General features: G+C 40.5%; 2 protein-coding genes across 3 annotated transcripts; one reads left to right on the forward strand and one right to left on the reverse strand.

The window, feature by feature from the left end:
- On the forward strand, positions 1-4,751 carry LOC124253029. Its single transcript, XM_046686745.1, has 2 exons — positions 1-1,874; positions 3,856-4,751. Exons 1-2 carry the CDS (start codon positions 1,802-1,804, stop codon positions 4,749-4,751), a joined length of 969 nt encoding a protein of 322 aa, XP_046542701.1. The 5' UTR covers positions 1-1,801.
- Positions 4,752-9,952: 5,201 nt separating this feature from the next.
- On the reverse strand, positions 9,953-14,920 carry LOC124252974. 2 transcript variants are annotated; one of them, XM_046686683.1, is made up of 4 exons: positions 14,805-14,920; positions 12,614-12,834; positions 11,013-11,059; positions 9,953-10,194 (listed from the first exon to the last, which is right to left on the reverse strand). In XM_046686683.1, the coding sequence occupies exons 2-4, from the start codon at positions 12,831-12,833 to the stop codon at positions 10,108-10,110; spliced, it is 354 nt and encodes a 117-aa protein (XP_046542639.1). In that variant the 5' UTR covers position 12,834; positions 14,805-14,920; the 3' UTR covers positions 9,953-10,107. The 2 variants fall into 2 exon arrangements, with proteins under 2 accessions (XP_046542639.1, XP_046542640.1); XM_046686684.1 differs by having other exon boundaries at positions 12,614-12,849; positions 14,805-14,915.
- Positions 14,921-18,213: the final 3,293 nt, after the last annotated feature.

Here is an 18,213-nt window from a genome sequence, read left to right on the forward strand (position 1 = left end):
GGTAATTATAGTGTCATTGTATTATACTGCTATGGTAATTATAGTGTCATTGTATTATACTGCTGTGGTAATTATAGTGTCATTGTATTATACTGCTATGGTAATTATAGTGTCGTTGTATTATACTGCTGTGGTAATTATAGTGTCGTTGTATTATACTGCTGTGGTAATTATAGTGTCATTGTATTATACTGCTATGGTAATTATAGTGTCGTTGTATTATACTGCTGTGGTAATTATAGTGTCGTTGTGTTATACTGCTGTGGTAATTATAGTGTCATTGTATTTATACTGCTATGGTAATTATAGTGTCACTATATTATACTGCTATGGTAATTATAGTGTCATTGTATTATACTGCTAAAGTAATTATAGTGTCATTGTATTTATACTGCTGTGGTAATTATAGTGTCATTGTATTATACTGCTATGGTAATTATAGTGTCGTTGTATTTATACTGCTGTGGTAATTATAGTGTCATTGTATTGTACTGCTATAGTAATTTTAGTGTCATTGTATTTATACTGCTATGGTAATTATAGTGTCATTGTATTATACTGCTATGGTAATTATTGTGTCATTGCATTATACTGCTATGGTAATTATAGTGTCATTGTATTTATACTGCTATGGTAATTATAGTGTCATTGCATTATACTGCTATAGTAATTATAGTGTCATTGTATTTATACTACTATGGTAATTATAGTGTAATTGTATCATACTGCTATGGTAATTATAGTGTCGTTGTATTATACTGTTATGGTAATTATAGTGTTATTGTATTTATACTGTTATGGTAATTATAGTGTCATTGTATTATACTGCTATGGTAATTATAGTGTGATTGTATTTATGCTGCTATGGTAATTATAGTGTCATTGTATTATACTGTTATGGTATTATAGTGTTATTGTATTATACTGCTATGGTAATTATAGTGTCATTGTATTATACTGCTATGGTAGTTATAGTGTTATTGTGTTTATACTGCTATGGTAATTATAGTGTCATTGTATTTATACAGCTGTGGTAATTGCAGTGCTCATTTATGCATAATGCTATGGTAACTGTTGTGTCATTGTATTATACTGCTATGGTATTTTTAGTGTCATTGTATTATACTGCTATGGTAATTTTAGTGTCTTAGAATTCATAAATACTGCTGTGTTAATTGTAGTGTCATTTTATGCATACTGCTATTGTAATTATAGTGTCATTGTGTTTATACTGCTATTGTAATTATAGTGTCATTGTATTTATAGTGCTGTGGTAATTGTAGTGTTATTGTATTTATAGTGCTGTGGTAATTGTAGTGTCATTGTATTTTATAATTCTATGGTAATTGTAGTGTTATTGTATTTATACAGCTATGGTAATTATAGTGCCATTGAATTTTATGCAGCTATTCTATTACTTTGGAATGATTTGTTTTGATTTGTAAACCTAATATATATATTAAACAACTATATTTACGTCTACTGCATGACGTACAGGTCCCGATGTAACACCCGTGTAACAGATGCCTCACATATGTTTGGCGGACTACCGATGGAAGGGAGATAACCGGAGAAGTGGAGAAAATGTAAAATCTTGATGGTGAGATCCTATGCTTAGCAGTTGCTGATACAGAGAGAAGGTTAATAATGTAGACTGGGCAGATGTTGTGGACCAGGGCGCAATGCTTTACCACATTATCTGGAATGAGAAACGAAGTTGTAAAACGCCCGATTGAACTGACTTGATGATGTTGTTTTTGAAGAAGTAGATGGTATGTCATAATTGACTCTGTGACGTCAGATGTCTTCATTTTACTTTACGATGACAAGATCAAGAAGAAATGGATGCTCTCAATCTTCTTCAAGATTGCAAGGTGTGCAGGTGTGTTGGTTGGCTTGCAGGTGTGTTGGTTGGCTTGCTATTATGTCATGAGAGGAAAGTGGGACCTCCTGATACAATGATGAGAAGTCAAGGTCGGGCACTTAGATCTGTTCTGGTCAAGAGCAGGTAACAAGGAGAGAGTAAGTGGGTTTAGTTTTCCGCCGCTTTTAGCAATATTCCAGCAATATCACGGCGGGGACACCAGAAATGAGCTTCACACACTGTACTCATGTTGGGAATCAAACCCGGGTTTTTGGCGTGACGAGCTAACGCTTTACCCACTAAACTAGACGACGTATCCAGGTCAGAATATGACCAAACCAGTTGTTTTATGTATTGAGTAATGGCGTTGAGGCCACAGTCTACATGATTAATGAAATTTGAACAATGAAAGTAAAATGAAATCTCAGGCACCGAATCTATTTCTGATATGAAGGAAATGACACAGTATTGTGGCAGTTATTGTTTGGCAAATGTATCTCTCATTTAAGGAACATAGACAGTGATAGTACGATCATCGTACTGGAACTGGGTCCCTGGGGCGAGATACAGACATCACATATATCTCATTCCTATTCAAAGATAATGATAGTTTTGTTTCAATAACAGGTTGCGACGCGTTTAAATATTTTAAAATGTTGTAGAACCTATGCATGGTTACAACCCGTTCTTGTATTTCTGTAAAACAATAAAGAAATCAGTTTCTGTTAACGTGTTTTACAGTTGTGATCTTCTCCTATACGCCTTTCATTCATCAAACGCATGGCACCATGACAGCACGTATGTAGGGGTCCAGCTACAAGAACCAAGTTGACGTCAAGGTCATGTGTGCAGTGAAGTTCAGGTCGGTTATGCAAGAGATAGGGACCGTCCACAGGATGTTATTGAGAACTGTTCCCCTTCCAACAGATGTCCCTGCTGCCGCTAGATATATAATCTGAGTAAATGACGAGCACAGTACATTTACCCGTTCACTTTGCTTCAGAGAAAGGTAAGTAGACATTTTTTTATTCATTAAGGGGCGTTATCATAACAGGGGCGTTGGGGTAGCCTAGTGGTTAAAGCATTGGCTCGTCACGCCGAAGATCCGGGTTCGATTCCCCACATGGGTACAATATGTGAACCCCATTTCTGGTGTTCCCCGCCGGAATATTGCTAAAAGCGGCTTAAAACCATACACACTCACTCCATCATAACCAAACATATAGCCAGTTTGAAACACCAATTTGATCTTCATTTGTCATAAAATCACAATTACGTATATATTGCAATACCTTGAGTATTGCATCACTTTGCGCTTTTTCGGTCGAATGTAATGTTGTGTTCACCCAATGAATTAGTTGTTTAGTGAATCCCACAAATGAAATTGGCCTCGGCATTTATATGCTAGAAATGGTGCTCTGCAATCCAAGAGAGCGAGTGAGTTAGACGCCGTGCTTAGCAATATTCCAGCAATATCACGGCAGGGGATAATACAGATGGGCTTCACACATTGTACCCATATGGGAAATCGAACCCGGGTCTTGACAAGCGAACGCCTTAACCACTAGGCTATCCCACCGCCCGCAATCCAAGCGAATCATAAGGGGAGACTACAAACGTGTGAAAGTTCCGGACGATGCTATAATATCAATGATCTGCTGACTGTATTTTCCCCCATGCGAGGCTATCACCGTTTTCATAGGTCCTGATTTGGTTATTTACAGGCCGCTGTGATATATAGTGCTTGAATATTGCTGACAAATCATAAATACTATTGCCACAGAAATCACTCATGCCATTATATAAATACTGAAATGGAGTGAAGCGTCTCGGTCAAAATTTAATAACACTTATGTAGCAACGTAATTCACAAATGCCTTTAATATATAAAACGATGCATATGTGTCTCCAGGCACACGCTGTGTAAAATATAGCTAGGACACCCATTTACTCACTCACTGATTATTAATGGCTACGTTTCGTTCATATAGGATTCAAGATGTCAGTAATGGTCAGTCTTCTAACAGTACTTGTCTGCACTGCCAGTGCCCTACCGTTTCAACAAGGCATTGTCATGACACGTGACTTCTGGAGCCATCTTAAACACGAAGTAGAAAATGTCGCACACCAGGTCGGACACGCTGTCGAGGGAGCTGTTGTTGCTAATCTCGCCAATTCTGCCTCTGCCATTCTTGGTCGAAAACGTGATGTCAACGATGAAAAGCGAGATTTCTGGAGCCATCTTAAACACGAAGTAGAAAATGCCGCACACCAGGTCGGACACGCTGTCGAGGGAGCTGTCGTTGCTAATCTCGCCAATTCTGCCTCCGCCATTCTTGGTCGAAAACGTGATGTCAACGATGAAAAGCGAGACTTCTGGAGCCATCTTAAACACGAAGTAGAAAATGTCGCACACCAGGTCGGACACGCTGTCGAGGGAGCTGTCGTTGCTAATCTCGCCAATTCTGCCTCCGCCATTCTTGGTCGAAAACGTGATGTCAACGATGAAAAGCGAGACTTCTGGAGCCATCTTAAACACGAAGTAGAAAATGTCGCACACCAGGTCGGACACGCTGTCGAGGGAGCTGTCGTTGCTAATCTCGCCAATTCTGCCTCCGCCATTCTTGGTCGAAAACGTGATGTCAACGATGAAAAGCGAGACTTCTGGAGCCATCTTAAACACGAAGTAGAAAATGTCGCACACCAGGTCGGACACGCTGTCGAGGGAGCTGTCGTTGCTAATCTCGCCAATTCTGCCTCCGCCATTCTTGGTCGAAAACGTGCCAACGATGAAAAGCGAGACTTCTGCCATTCACGAAGTTGTCGCACACCAGGTCGGAAAGGGAGCTGTCGTTGCTATCTCGCCAATCAACGATGTCAACGATGAAAAGCGAGACTTCTGGAGCCATCTTAAACACGAAGTAGAAAATGTCGCACACCAGGTCGGACACGCTGTCGAGGGAGCTGTCGTTGCTAATCTCGCCAATTCTGCCTCCGCTATTCTTGGTCGAAAACGAGATGTCAACGTTAAAAAGCGAGACTTCTGGAGCAATGAAAAGCAGGAATTCGAAAACGTCGGTCATCAGTTTGGGCAGATGTCTGAAGGTTCAGCTGTCATTTCAAACACTGGAACAGCAGGGTTTGAGAAACGCGACATTGCAGAAACAATGAAGACGTTCTGGGAATGTTTGAAAGATGACTTCCTTGATATCGTCCATGAGGTTGAGGATGTGCTTGAGAACGAACTGCTAAAGACTGAGACAGGTGGTGTCGAAGACAAGAGAGATGCAGCGAACATTAACGACACAATGGCGGAATTGGCTGCTTTCAGAAAGGATTTTGTAACATGGCTGAATGAGATGTTGTACTCAGATCAACACATGAACACAGCGAACATGGGAACTCAGACTAACGCACAATGAGCAAGTGAGTCAGCGTGTGTTAAATCTTTTACTCTTACATACATTTAAAACATAGTTACGATCGTGTTTTCTCCACAAGCGAGTAGTTATGGCCCTAGCGACCTAAGGCACTGTGCACGGTTCGTCGCCCCTTAATGTGCCAGTATCCGCTACTTATCAGTTTCCCCAAATTTGATGACTGCATCTCTTTTGGTGATCTTTTGATCCTAGGTGTTAGATGACACGTAATGTACTAAAACACTGTTATGTACAGAAAGTCATTATTGATATGTTTCAATTATGACTACGATTTGATTACCGAGAGGATGTATTTATTTTTTTATTATGAAAACAGCAACAACCAAATATGCAACATTAAAATTGCTATGATCTTTGTTTGAGAGAACAAATTATACATACTTAAGTGATTCGTACTTTCGTTTTTCTTCTTGGCATATACTGCATTTGAACTTCTCTACCGGATATCTACAACTGAACCACTATTGACCAACCTGGTCCGTTTTGGTCTATCTGGCAATGCACGGAGTCAGACTCAGATTATCTACATTAAACTAAACCCTCAATTTATATCAAAACATAAACCCACGAAGATCCGGGTTGCAGCTGGGCTTCATCAGTCAATGCTCATCGTAAAAGGCAACGAACATGATCGGGTGGTCATCTAATTTAGCTGATGCATGTCATATTATATCATCTATGCTCATGAGGCAGTCATAAGATTGCCTGGTCGAAACACGATTATTTAGAGATCGCCGTCATATATTGTGATGTGTGGCATTAAGCAAAAGAAATATCATGACCAAACAGATACATGTGCGCATCTTGTAGCGACTTTCTAGGATCCGGGTCGCTCTGGTATTGGCAACAACGAGTTTAGTAGTTTACTGACTCACTGGATTCTTCTCCAGACATTTTACTTAAAGATACATTGTTTTTCGTTTCAGATTGTGTTGCATCCGTGGAATCGACTGGACAGCATGTTGAACTCAGCGAAACCTTTGTCCAATTGTACACTGTAGCTGGTGGTGGCCTGATTAAAGCGAACATCCCCAGGTTTATCGGGGTGTTTTAGAGAGAAGCACATCTGGCTCGTCTTGTGTTTTCTTACTAAACTGATTTTAAGGCATAATGTTTCCACTCTGCTGAAACGCAATATTCAAGTTTTTCATGTTGAGCTTCGTCGGGTTGTACAGAACCAGCATTCATATAGTATTGGCAGTTTTCCATGCAGTATTTCGAAACATAATGGATCAACAGGTTTTCTTGACAGGGTTTTCGCGATCTTTACTATACATATCCCATAGAAATTTACCACAGAAAATCAGTGATAAGTCGAATCATATATAGTCTTTTTCTCTTAAATTGTTTGTGTTAATCTCTACTTGAAACTAAACTGAAGAACAGAAGAAAGTATAGGGGTTTGGCTTTATGTAAATGAAACTTGGACGAATTGTTAAATTTTATCAGTTCATTCATACCATGACATTCATTCCTACAACAGTTTTGGAAAAAATACAAATTCTGTACATTTGTGCCGATTATTTATTGATTTATATCTTTGTAAGCTTTGTAAAACCAAATTATGTTGAAGCATTCTCCGAGTGCGAATTAAACACTAGTACAGGCAGTTTTGTTTTCAATACATCGCTAATTGAAGATATGTTGGAAATTCAAACGTGATGAGATCACCTAAAAGCTATAGTTTCTGATGCCCTCGGTTTAATACCAGTTGTTGTGCAATGGTTTCTGAAACTCCAGAGAATAGCCTGTCGTTAGCATGTCGCTATTCTCCACAGAAACGGATTCCAATACGGCGTGATAGGAAAGCTATGAAATATGTTTGACAGGATGACTGAAAATCAGAATTGACACCAGGCCTTAGTGAAAACGATAAGCATATCCTGCTCTGCAAAAAGACTGTTAATGACAGCCTGTTCGCTGAAGTCTATATTTAAATTTGAAAAACGACCCAAAATGCTCCCATTCAGTTCCGGAATCAAATTTGTTCCGTTTGTTTAATTGAAATCATGTCTCAATTTTACTGCTCTATGCTGAAGAAGGAAAAGGTAAAATCCAGTATAACTTTGAATTCATTCAATTAGTTACATCTCAACGAAGGTGCCAGTACGAATAGGGAGGGAGGCTCGGAGTGGCCAGAGTCGGTGATGTCAAGCTTTGACATGTGAGCCCGATGACTTCCACGGACTTGAATACCAACGATAGAGGTTTAGGAAACGTCCAAATACTTATATTACGCACTCGCACGATCGCACGCACGTACACACACGCACGCACGCGCGCGCACACACACACACACACATTAAACAGTACCACGACTATCAAACGCTAATCTTGATTAAAAGCGGATTATTTATCGCATGTGAACTTGTTGCCGGGTATAGTTTGCTGTAGACAGCTGTGTTATTGCTTTTGTCTGCAATAGTAATTAAACATCACTTTCACAAACGCGTGTCGTGTTTCTTCATCAGTATGACTTCAGAATAAACACTGTGTGAAGTCCATTTCTGATGACCCAAACCGTGATATTGCTGGAATATTGCTAAAAGGACTTAAAACTAAACTCACTCACTCACTAGAATAAACACGTGTGGCGAATTATATGGGTAAATGTGTTAGCATACATTTCTAAATTTGAGTTGGCAATCTTTATTTTTCCAATTAATAATCAAAATAGGGATTGAAAAGAAGTTTCGTATGTCGAAGAGTTGTCTATCTTAGCGTGTGCGTTGTTTGAAAATAGAAATATACCAGCCAGTGTCCCCATCGTTGTAATTCCGAGTATGTTTAACGCTTAAAGACGCTATTTGCTCTTTACTAAATATATCGTACATCCGTAAGTTTGCTTTAGTCGTCAGACAGAAAGGTTATGTAAGCATGAAGAAATATGTAAATGTGCACTGTATATCACTGGAGGAAACTCTGTGACGGAATTAATAATTCTGTTATAAAGGTTGGGGGCGCTGGGGTAGCCTATAGTCTGTTTGCAGTGAAAACGTACCAATGAATTTTACTTTAAACAAAAAAGTAAATCAAATAAAGTGAAAGTAAGATTGCGAATCCTCATAATTTTACCTTGCCAATTTAACATTTAAATCTCAAAATTTTATTCATATTAGGATAAAAGTTGTTTAACAAACGATCATATATTCAAATCGCTATTACTGGTCTGCATTACAAGGGGGTAAGCGCAGTAGTTGGAACAGTGAAACAAATGCACGTGCGGTACGCGAAGAGCGTTAACTTTTAACAACCCTTGTCGTTTTCGGTGTTTCGTTTGATGTGCACACCCCCTTGTAATACAAACCAATAATAGTCATGCGAGACTATGATCGTTTGTTAAACAACTTTTATCCTAAGTCGAATAAAATTCTGAGATTTAAATGTTCAATTGGCAAGGTAAAATCATGAGGATTCGCAGTCTTAATTTCACTTTATTTGCTTTACCTTTTGGTTTAAACTGACATTCATCGGTACGTTTTCACTGCAAACAGACTATAGTGGTTAAAGCTTTCGCTCGCCCGGATTCGATTCCCCACATGTATACAATGTTTGAAGCATATTTCTGGTGCCCCACGCTGTGATATTGCAGGAATATTGCTAAAAGCGACGTACACCTGAACTCACTCACTATAAAGGTTGACTTCTAATGTGGAAGAGTGTAACGTAAAGGTCTTCAGATTATCTCCCTTTGGCTGTGGAGTTTCTCCTCTCTACCAGAGAATGGTAGACAAACATGTTTGATGGTGGCTAAAAATGAAACATTCGCTACTCGACGGTGAGGTTGCTGATACAGGTTTCATAGTAATATTTTAGACCTTAACTTTACAGTGTTTCAATCCAATAACCCTATCAGTTTTGGTCAAATCCCGTTTTGAAGTGTATACTTTCTTTTGGTTCACACAAAATGTTGATCATACATACCCTGGCAGCAGAGTTGTCTCCGTATCCAGGAACCACGAGTACAATGGATTCACCAGTTCCTGTCATACCTGTGACAACATGGTGTTACAGCTGCAGCAGTTCAGCTGTATCCGTGCTGGTGGAAGAGCCACACATACATGTCTGACAGCACATCTGTTATGTTGCATCAGCAGTCAACACGTGGTAGGACGTTGTAAACCGTCGCTGTGTCAAAACACTTTGTAACGTAAATGTCTTCAGATTATCTCCCTTTGGCTGTGTTTTTAAAACAGATGGCAATAGTATTTTCACGTTTTAGAATATTTACTCAGTGAACGCAAACACTCTATCACTATCACTTGTCAAAAATGAAACGGATGAAAAACCAAGACAGTATCTTGAACGGACTGTGTAAGATGTGTCGAATCTAAACATGACAGCTGCCTGTGGTGAAGGTACTACCCTGGCCGCATGGAACTCTGGGTAGGACACTCGTGTAAAGAATCTAGTTTGCAGGATAGAAACCAGTGGTTGAAAGCCTAAGCAACGATTCACTCCATCGGGTTACAATGACGCGCTAGGTCCCACATTGTAACCGTAGGTTTCTCATCACTCAAGGTCACCTGGGAGTTGTGATCTGACCAATGACCACGTTCTGCACTTTCAGAACTTTGAATTTTCTGGCTATCGTGGTAAGGGAGTCCACTATTGACCTCGAATGTCATTAAAATATATAACAGTCATATTTACCTGATCTTGCTATATGTGACCATACGAACATACATGTATTTCATTTTCTGTTTGTGTAAGGGTTTAGTTTACAACAATCAATCATACATGGACATACTTTAAGGGGGAGAGGATTGTTGTGTATACGTCGTCGTCAATAACGGCACGGTGTCAATTGACGTGAATTCCAAGCATGCCGAACAACGGGTTCCAGTGAAGCAGTGCTGGTGGAATGTTTGACGCCTCTGCGATCAGGGCCTGAAACAGGAAATCATGTGTAAACTGGACCAGGAACCACATCCTGCATACCGCCACCAAGATACGGAGGTGCTGAAATGTAACTGCCATGGCTTCAGCAGATGACGAGAAGCGGTACTACCCAGGTTAACACAATATACAAGTTAAAACATTGATGCAACGGTCAGTTTAAAGAATCATGGGACCTCGGCATTGTTTACCTAAGCTATACCGTAACGTATGGCAGAGTTGCGTCCCTTGGGCTCACCAGAACCCTGTGATCGTCGGATAGACGCACGGTTTGTCACGCTTATGTTTCTAGGTTTGTCAGCACCATGTTGCTGTGTTTCTAGTCGGTACAGTGTATATAATACCACCGTTTGATTCTCGGTACAGTGTATATAACAGCAACGTTTGATAGTCTGTACAGTATATATAACACCACCGTTTGATTCTCGGTATAGTGAATATAACACCAACGTTTGATTGTCGGTACAGTATATATAACACCACCGTTTGATTCTCGGTACAGTACATATAACACCAACGTTTGATTGTCGGTACAGTGTATATAACACCAACGTTTGATGGTCGGTACAGTATATATAACACCACCGTTTGATTGTCGGTACAGTGTATATATAACACCAACGTTTGATAGTCGGTACAGTGTATATAACACCAACGTTTGATAGTCGGTACAGTGTATATAACACAAACGTTTGATAGTCGGTACAGTGTATATATAACACCAACGTTTGATTGTCGGTACTGTTTTTACAACAGCAACGTTCGTGCCAGATCATTTGACAGTGTCAACAAAATAATGGTTATCTTACCTGGCTGAGATAACGAGTCAAGTTGTGGATGTGCCTAACTGGCAGATCTGTGCAGAGAAAACATTGAACAATGTAGTCATCATAGCAAATATGGAACCGGCATATCTTACTCTTGAAAGAGTGAGATCTATGAAACCACAATCATCTTATATATAGATCGGTAAAAGATTCCGAGTGATATAAAAGTGATGACTTCAACTTTCAAATAGTGCACTTTCTCTTTATGTCGAGCAAGAGCACATATTTCATTTGTTGATAGGGTTTGTCGCTTTTGTTTTAAGATCAGTTAATATCATTCAACATGCAAACTTAATAGCTAAAGTCTTTGTTCTAGGGATATGGCGGTGGTCTGTAAATAACTGAGTCTGGACCAGACAATCCAGTGACCAACATCATGAACGTAGATCTACGCAATTGGGAACCGATGACACGTGTCAACCGAGTCAGCTAAGGTAAGCTTTAAGACGACATGGCTCCCACACGAGATGAACTGTACGACAGCTAATGAAACCTCCCCCTTCCTGATATGAGCTGTGAGACAGTCAATGACCCCTACATGTTTCAGCTATCAGACATGTAATATCTCTAACCGAGATGAACGGGAAAACAGTCAATGAACCCTACGTGATATGAGTTGTAGGAGAGTTCACGACCCTACGTGATATGAGTTGAAGGAGAGTTCACGACCCTACGTGATATGAGTTGAAGGAAAGGTTACGACCCTACGTGATATGAGCTGTAAGAGAGGTCATGACCCCTACCTGATATGAGTTGTAGGAGAGGTCACGACTCTAGCCGATATGAGCTGTAAGAGAGATCACGACTCTACCTGATATGAGTTGTAGGAGAGGTCACGACCCTACATGATATGAGTTGTAGGAGAGGTCACGACCCTACATGATATGAGCTCTAAGACAGGTCACGACCCTACATGATATGAGCTGTAGGAGAGGTCACGACCCTACATGATATGAGTTGTAGGAGAGGTCACGACCCTACATGATATGAGCGTGATATGAGCTGTAGGAGAGGTCACGACCCTACATGATATGAGTTGTAGGAGAGGTCACGACCCTACATGATATGAGCGTGATATGAGCTGTAGGAGAGGTCACGACCCTACATGATATGAGTTGTAGGAGAGGTCACGACCCTACATGATATGAGTTGTAGGAGAGGTCACGACCCTACATGATATGAGTTGTAGGAGAGGTCACGACCCTACCTGATATGAGTTGTAGGAGAGGTCACGACCCTACGTGATATGAGCTGTAGGAGAGGTCACGACCCTACATGATATGAGTTGTAGGAGAGGTCACGACCCTACGTGATATGAGCTGTAGGAGAGGTCACGACCCCTACCTGATATGAGTTGTAGGAGAGGTCACGACTCTAGCCGATATGAGCTGTAAGAGAGGTCACGACCCTACCTGATATGAGCTGTAAGAGAGGTCACGACCCTACCTGTTATGAGCTGTAGGAGAAAATGGCCCCTACCTGATATGAGCTGTAAGAAAAGTAATGGCCCCTACCTGAGATGAGCTGTAAGAGAGGTCACGACCCTACCTGTTATGAGCTGTAGGAGAAGTAATGGCCCCTACCTGAGATGAGCTGTAAGAGAGGTAATGGCCCCACCAAGTCCAGGAACTCCTTCAGCTCATTTTTTTCAGCTGTAGCCACCAGCTGCGCCAACAGGACCCTCTCCTGCTGAGGCAGCCCAGCCAACACATGTCCTTGTACAAACTCCTGCAGCTTATGCTCTAGCTCCGTAGCATTGCAGGCAACACAGAAGACGATCAGGACAATCACGCTCAGCCTCATTCTGGAAAGAGGTCAACTAAACAAATCACACTTTGGTCTCGCAGTCTCTCAGGTGGGCGATGTTCATAATGTAGCAATCATTGGATTGTTTGGTGCACACTTGATTACGTACATGTCGTGAACTAGACAGAATACAGCTGAGTCCCTATGACTCAGTAGCGCCACCCCATCTCCTGTAATCCTGTATACACTCACACATACACACCCCAACCCCATTGTCTCTCTTTTTTCATTCTCCCTTTTCTCTCTCTCTCATTTCTCTCTCTCTCTCTCTCTGACACTCTCGCTTTCCCCCTTTCTGCCTGTCTCGCTCTCTCATTTCTCTCCCTCTTCTCGCTTCTCTGTCTCCCTACCCTTTTCTCTGAATCTATCTTTTCACCTTCTCTCTCCCCTTGGTTCCCAATTTCCTCTTCACCGCACCCTCCATCCTCCCCCTCTCTCTCCTGTCTTCTTCTTCTATCACTTCCCCCTCTCCCCATGCAGTGATGTATTGTTGGATCAGCCCAACATACACATCTATTTGGAATAATGTCTTATGTATTTTTTAATCGATCCCCGGTCAGATGTTCGTCGTGTCCGCAGTTGGCTTGTTTCACACGAGTGTCAGTGTTTACAGACATTCAGTCTCTGCTGATGATGAGCCATAGATGGGAGTAGGCAGATAAACTGGTGACTATGTAGCGGTCATCTGGTCAAATGACACACTCATTACAAGAAGCGCACATGAAACACACGTGAAACACTCAAGCAACAAACATGAAGCACACATGAAACACTCATGAAGCACACGTGAAACAATCAAGACACACTCAAGAAACAAACACGAAACACACGTGAAACACTCATGAAGCACACGCGAATCAGTCAAGACACACTCAAGAAACAAACACGAAACACACGTGAAACACTCATGGGGCACACATGGAGCACACATGAAACACTCAAGAAACAAACATGAAACACACGTGAAACACTCATGCAGCAGACTGGAAACACGCGAAACACTCAAGGAGAAAACATGAAACTTACGTGAAACACTCATGAAGCACAGACGAATCGCAAATGAATACATGAAGCACAAATGCAGCACACATACACGTGAAGCAGCTTCAGGTATTTCATTAGTCGTTGGAAATTAACCTGTATTGCATAAATGTTCTTCAATGTTGTACCACAGCAGTATGTTAATTATGGTAACTATGCCAGACAAACTAGCGGGAGACTGCATGGTCTCACCATCGGTACACGATCAACTATCTCCAGGTTAATCTTACAAATATTACTTCTGGCCTCTTGTATTTCATAGGCATTATTGAAGACGTTGGTACAGCATAAGGACAAAATTGTTGACCTTTGGTCAACAACAGGATATTGTAGAACTCTAGTTTGCAAGATATCGTCACGTGAGAGGGTCACATTCAAATGTTCAAATGTTCATTCAAACGGTAGGGGTATGCCGGAGATACAAATGGCACTGTACACTCTGTTTACAGCAGAGACACCATATGGCGCTTTCACTCCACATATCATTGACGTCATATCAGAAATGTCAGAACATTGAAAAATATAACCGCTCTCTAAATGTGTCTCACATTTCATGGATCTGACTGAGTAGGGTTTGCCTGCGTCACTCCTGGCGCCAATTCGCGTTAAGCTGACGCAGTTATGAACGGGGCTAGCAAAGAAAATGCCAGAGATTCAGCAACGAATCCAATGTTTCGAACAGAACATGTTAACAATTAACAATCGTGTTGCTATATGAAATATGAGTGGTTATAAAGTGGTGCTATTCCGTTATCAAGGCTACATACAAAATCCTTCTACACTATTGGGTCCATATGACAAGCGAACATAGCGCTCAGACCACCGTAACTCTCATACCTTAACATACACAGTCTGAGCGTTATGACCGCTTTGATGGATTGAAGTGTGTGTATATTAGTATAGTTTCATGTAATGAACTATAGGTACCTGCTGCTCAGAAGACTGCGAGCTGTGAAGAAGAATGACAACGTGTCAGTAGCGCAGCTTGTCAGATTTCGCGAGATCTCGTCAAAGGACGTGACTTATCACCACACTGACGATTCCCACTGCGTGGGAGGTTTCACATTTGGCTGTGTATATACAAGTTGTTACCGGTGGTTCCTGGTGGGATATCAGACCCTATCTAGTACCACGGAGACAGACGTCGACAGAGGTTGTTGTGCAGGGTTCCGTCGCCAGTCATGAGTTCGAATCTGTATATAAGTCTCGCGGTGTAAGCACACATCAAGTTCTTGTATCACCCAAATATCAAGTAGACCGCGACCTGCGTCATCTAAACTGATACAGGTTTAAAAGCGGTGGTATACACAGTTGTCCACATTGGCAGCTTTGTGTCCCCCGTCATGATATTGCTGTTATTTCCTAATGCAGCTTCACAGTGTCTCAACACCGATATATGATAAATAACAGACTGGGCTGAAGAATGACAATTTAAGATCAATCTCAAATTTCAATCCAGTTTACGCGTAAAAGAATTCCTTACGCAAAACCAGAGTAATTAATTTCATAGCGCTATTATTGAAGAAGTGTTCTCTCACAGGAATATTCGACAAGACTGATTGTGGCATAGTCAAAAATACAATTACAAAGATTAGTCCGATGATAAAATGTATCAGAAGTTACAAGTATCTCCCCAACAGGAAAACAGAAGACAACGTGTAAATCATTATTTCTGCCGGCCTTTGATTTATCTTGTCATATTTGGGATAACTGTACACGACTGAAAAATAAATCAATCAAAAGCAATTAGAACTGTGCAGCCGTCCGAGACACAAACCAAGAAAGGAGATATCTTCCAAAGCTGTATGTGTTCAATAAAATGATTGATAACTTAGTACCAGGTTATCTGTCCCCTTAATTCCAAGGCAAAGGTTCCGACACAAGCGAATGTGTTCTATAAAATGATTAATAACTTAGTACCAGGTTATCTGTCCCCTTAATTCCAAGGCAAAGGTTCCGACACAAGCGTATGTGTTCTATAAAATGATTGATAACTTAGTACCAGGTTATCTGTCCCCTTAATTCCAAGGCAAACCCTATCACAACACCCTTAACATGTGTATACCAATCTCACAATCAGAACACCCTAAACATGTGTATACCAATCTCACAATCAGAACACCCCTAAACATGTGTATACCAATCTCACAATCAGAACACACCTAAACATGTGTATACCAGTCTCACAATCAGAACACCCTAAACATGTGTATACCAATCTCACAATCAGAACACCCCAAACATGTGTATACCAATCTCACAATCAGAACACCCCAAACATGTGTATACCAGTCTCACAATCAGAACACCCTAAACATGTGTATACCAATCTCACAATCAGAACACCCTAAACATGTGTATACCAATCTCACAATCAGAACACCCTAAATATGTGTATACAATCTCACAATCAGAACACCCTAAATATGTGTATACCAATCTCACAATCAGAACATCCTAAACATGTGTATACCAATCTCACAATCAGAACATGTGTTTATGCCAATCTCACAATCAGAACATCCAAAACATGTGTATACCAATCTCACAATCAGAACACCCCAAATATGTGTATACAATCTCACAATCAGAACACCCTAAATATGTGTATCCCAATCTCACAATCAGAACACCCTAAACATGTGTATACCAATCTCACAATCAGAACACCCTTAACATGTTTATGCCAATCTCACAATCAGAACACCCAAACATGTGTATACCAATCTCACAATCAGAACATTCCTAAACATGTGTATACCAATCTCACAATCAGAACACCCTGAACATGTGTATACAAGTCTCACAATCAGAACACCCCAAACATGTGTATACCAATCTCACAATCAGAACACCCTAAACATGTGTATACCAATCTCACAAACAGAACACCGTAAATATGTGCATACCAATCTCACAATCAGAACACCCTTAACATGTTTATGCCAATCTCACAATCAGAACACCCAAACATGTGTATACCAATCTCACAATCAGAACACCCCAAATATGTGTATACAATCTCACAATCAGAACACCCTAAATATGTGTATCCCAATCTCACAATCAGAACACCCTAAACATGTGTATACCAATCTCACAATCAGAACATCCTTAACATGTTTATGCCAATCTCACAATCAGAACACCCAAACATGTGTATACCAATCTCACAATCAGAACACCCCAAACATGTGTATACCAATCTCACAATCAGAACACCCTAAACATGTCCAATCTCACAATCAGAACACCCTAAACATGTGTATACCAATCTCACAATCAGAACACCCTAAACATGTGTATACCAATCTCACAATCAGAACACCCCTAAACATGTGTATACCAATCTCACAATCAGAACACCCTGAACATGTGTATACCAGTCTCTCACAATCAGAACACCCTAAACATGAACACCCCAAACATGTGTATACCAATCTCACAATCAGAACACCCCTAACACATGTGTATACCAATCTCACAATCAGAACACCCTAAACATGTGTATATACAATCTCACAATCAGAACACCCATAAACATGGGCATACCCAATCTCACAATCAGAACACCCTTAACATGTGTATACCAATCTCACAATCAGAACACCCTAAACATGTGTATACTAATCTCAAATCAGAACATACCAATCTCACAATCAGAACACCAAACATGCAATCAGAACACCCTAAACATGTGTATACCAATCTCACAATCAGAACACCCTAAACATGTGTATACCAATCACTCACAATCAGAACACCCCTAAACATGTGTATACCAATCTCACAATCAGAACACCCCAAAACATGTGTATACCAATCTCACAATCAGAACACCCTAAACATGTGTATACCAGTCTCACAATCAGAACACCCCAAACATGTGTATACCAATCTCACAATCAGAACACCCCAAACATGTGTATACCAAACATGTGTATACTCACAATCAGAACACCCTTAACATGTGTATACCAATCTCACAATCAGAACACCCTAAACATGTGTATACCAATCTCACAATCAGAACACCCTAAACATGTGTATACCAATCTCACAATCAGAACACCCTAAACATGTGTATACCAATCTCACAATCAGAACATCCTTAACATGAACACTCACAATCAGAACAAACATGTGTATACCAATCTCAATCAAATCAACACCCTAACACCCACAATCAGAACACATGTGTATATACCAATCCCTCATGTGTATACTCAATCAGAACACCCTGAACATGTGTATACCAATCTCACAATCAGAACACCCTAAATATGTGTATACCACAATCAGAACATCTCTAAACATGTATACCAATCTCACAATC

The sequence above is a fragment of the Haliotis rubra genome, unplaced genomic scaffold, assembly GCF_003918875.1.
Source record: "Haliotis rubra isolate DU_JTF1 unplaced genomic scaffold, ASM391887v1 Scf53, whole genome shotgun sequence".
Lineage (NCBI taxonomy): Eukaryota > Metazoa > Mollusca > Gastropoda > Lepetellida > Haliotidae > Haliotis > Haliotis rubra.

Excerpts from the sequence above, each read along its gene's own strand:
- LOC124253029 (XM_046686745.1), top strand. The coding sequence starts at position 1,802 with ATGTCTTCATTTTACTTTACGATGACAAGATCAAGAAGAAATGGATGC. Across the intron at positions 1,875-3,855 it reads ATCTTCTTCAAGATTGCAAG|GATTCAAGATGTCAGTAATG; the intron begins GTGTGCAGGTGT and ends TCGTTCATATAG.
- LOC124252974 (XM_046686683.1), bottom strand. The coding sequence starts at position 12,833 with ATGAGGCTGAGCGTGATTGTCCTGATCGTCTTCTGTGTTGCCTGCAAT. Across the intron at positions 11,060-12,613 it reads TCTCTTACAGCTCATCTCAG|ATCTGCCAGTTAGGCACATC; the intron begins GTAGGGGCCATT and ends TTCTCTGCACAG. Across the intron at positions 10,195-11,012 it reads TGACTCGTTATCTCAGCCAG|GCCCTGATCGCAGAGGCGTC; the intron begins GTAAGATAACCA and ends TTCCTGTTTCAG.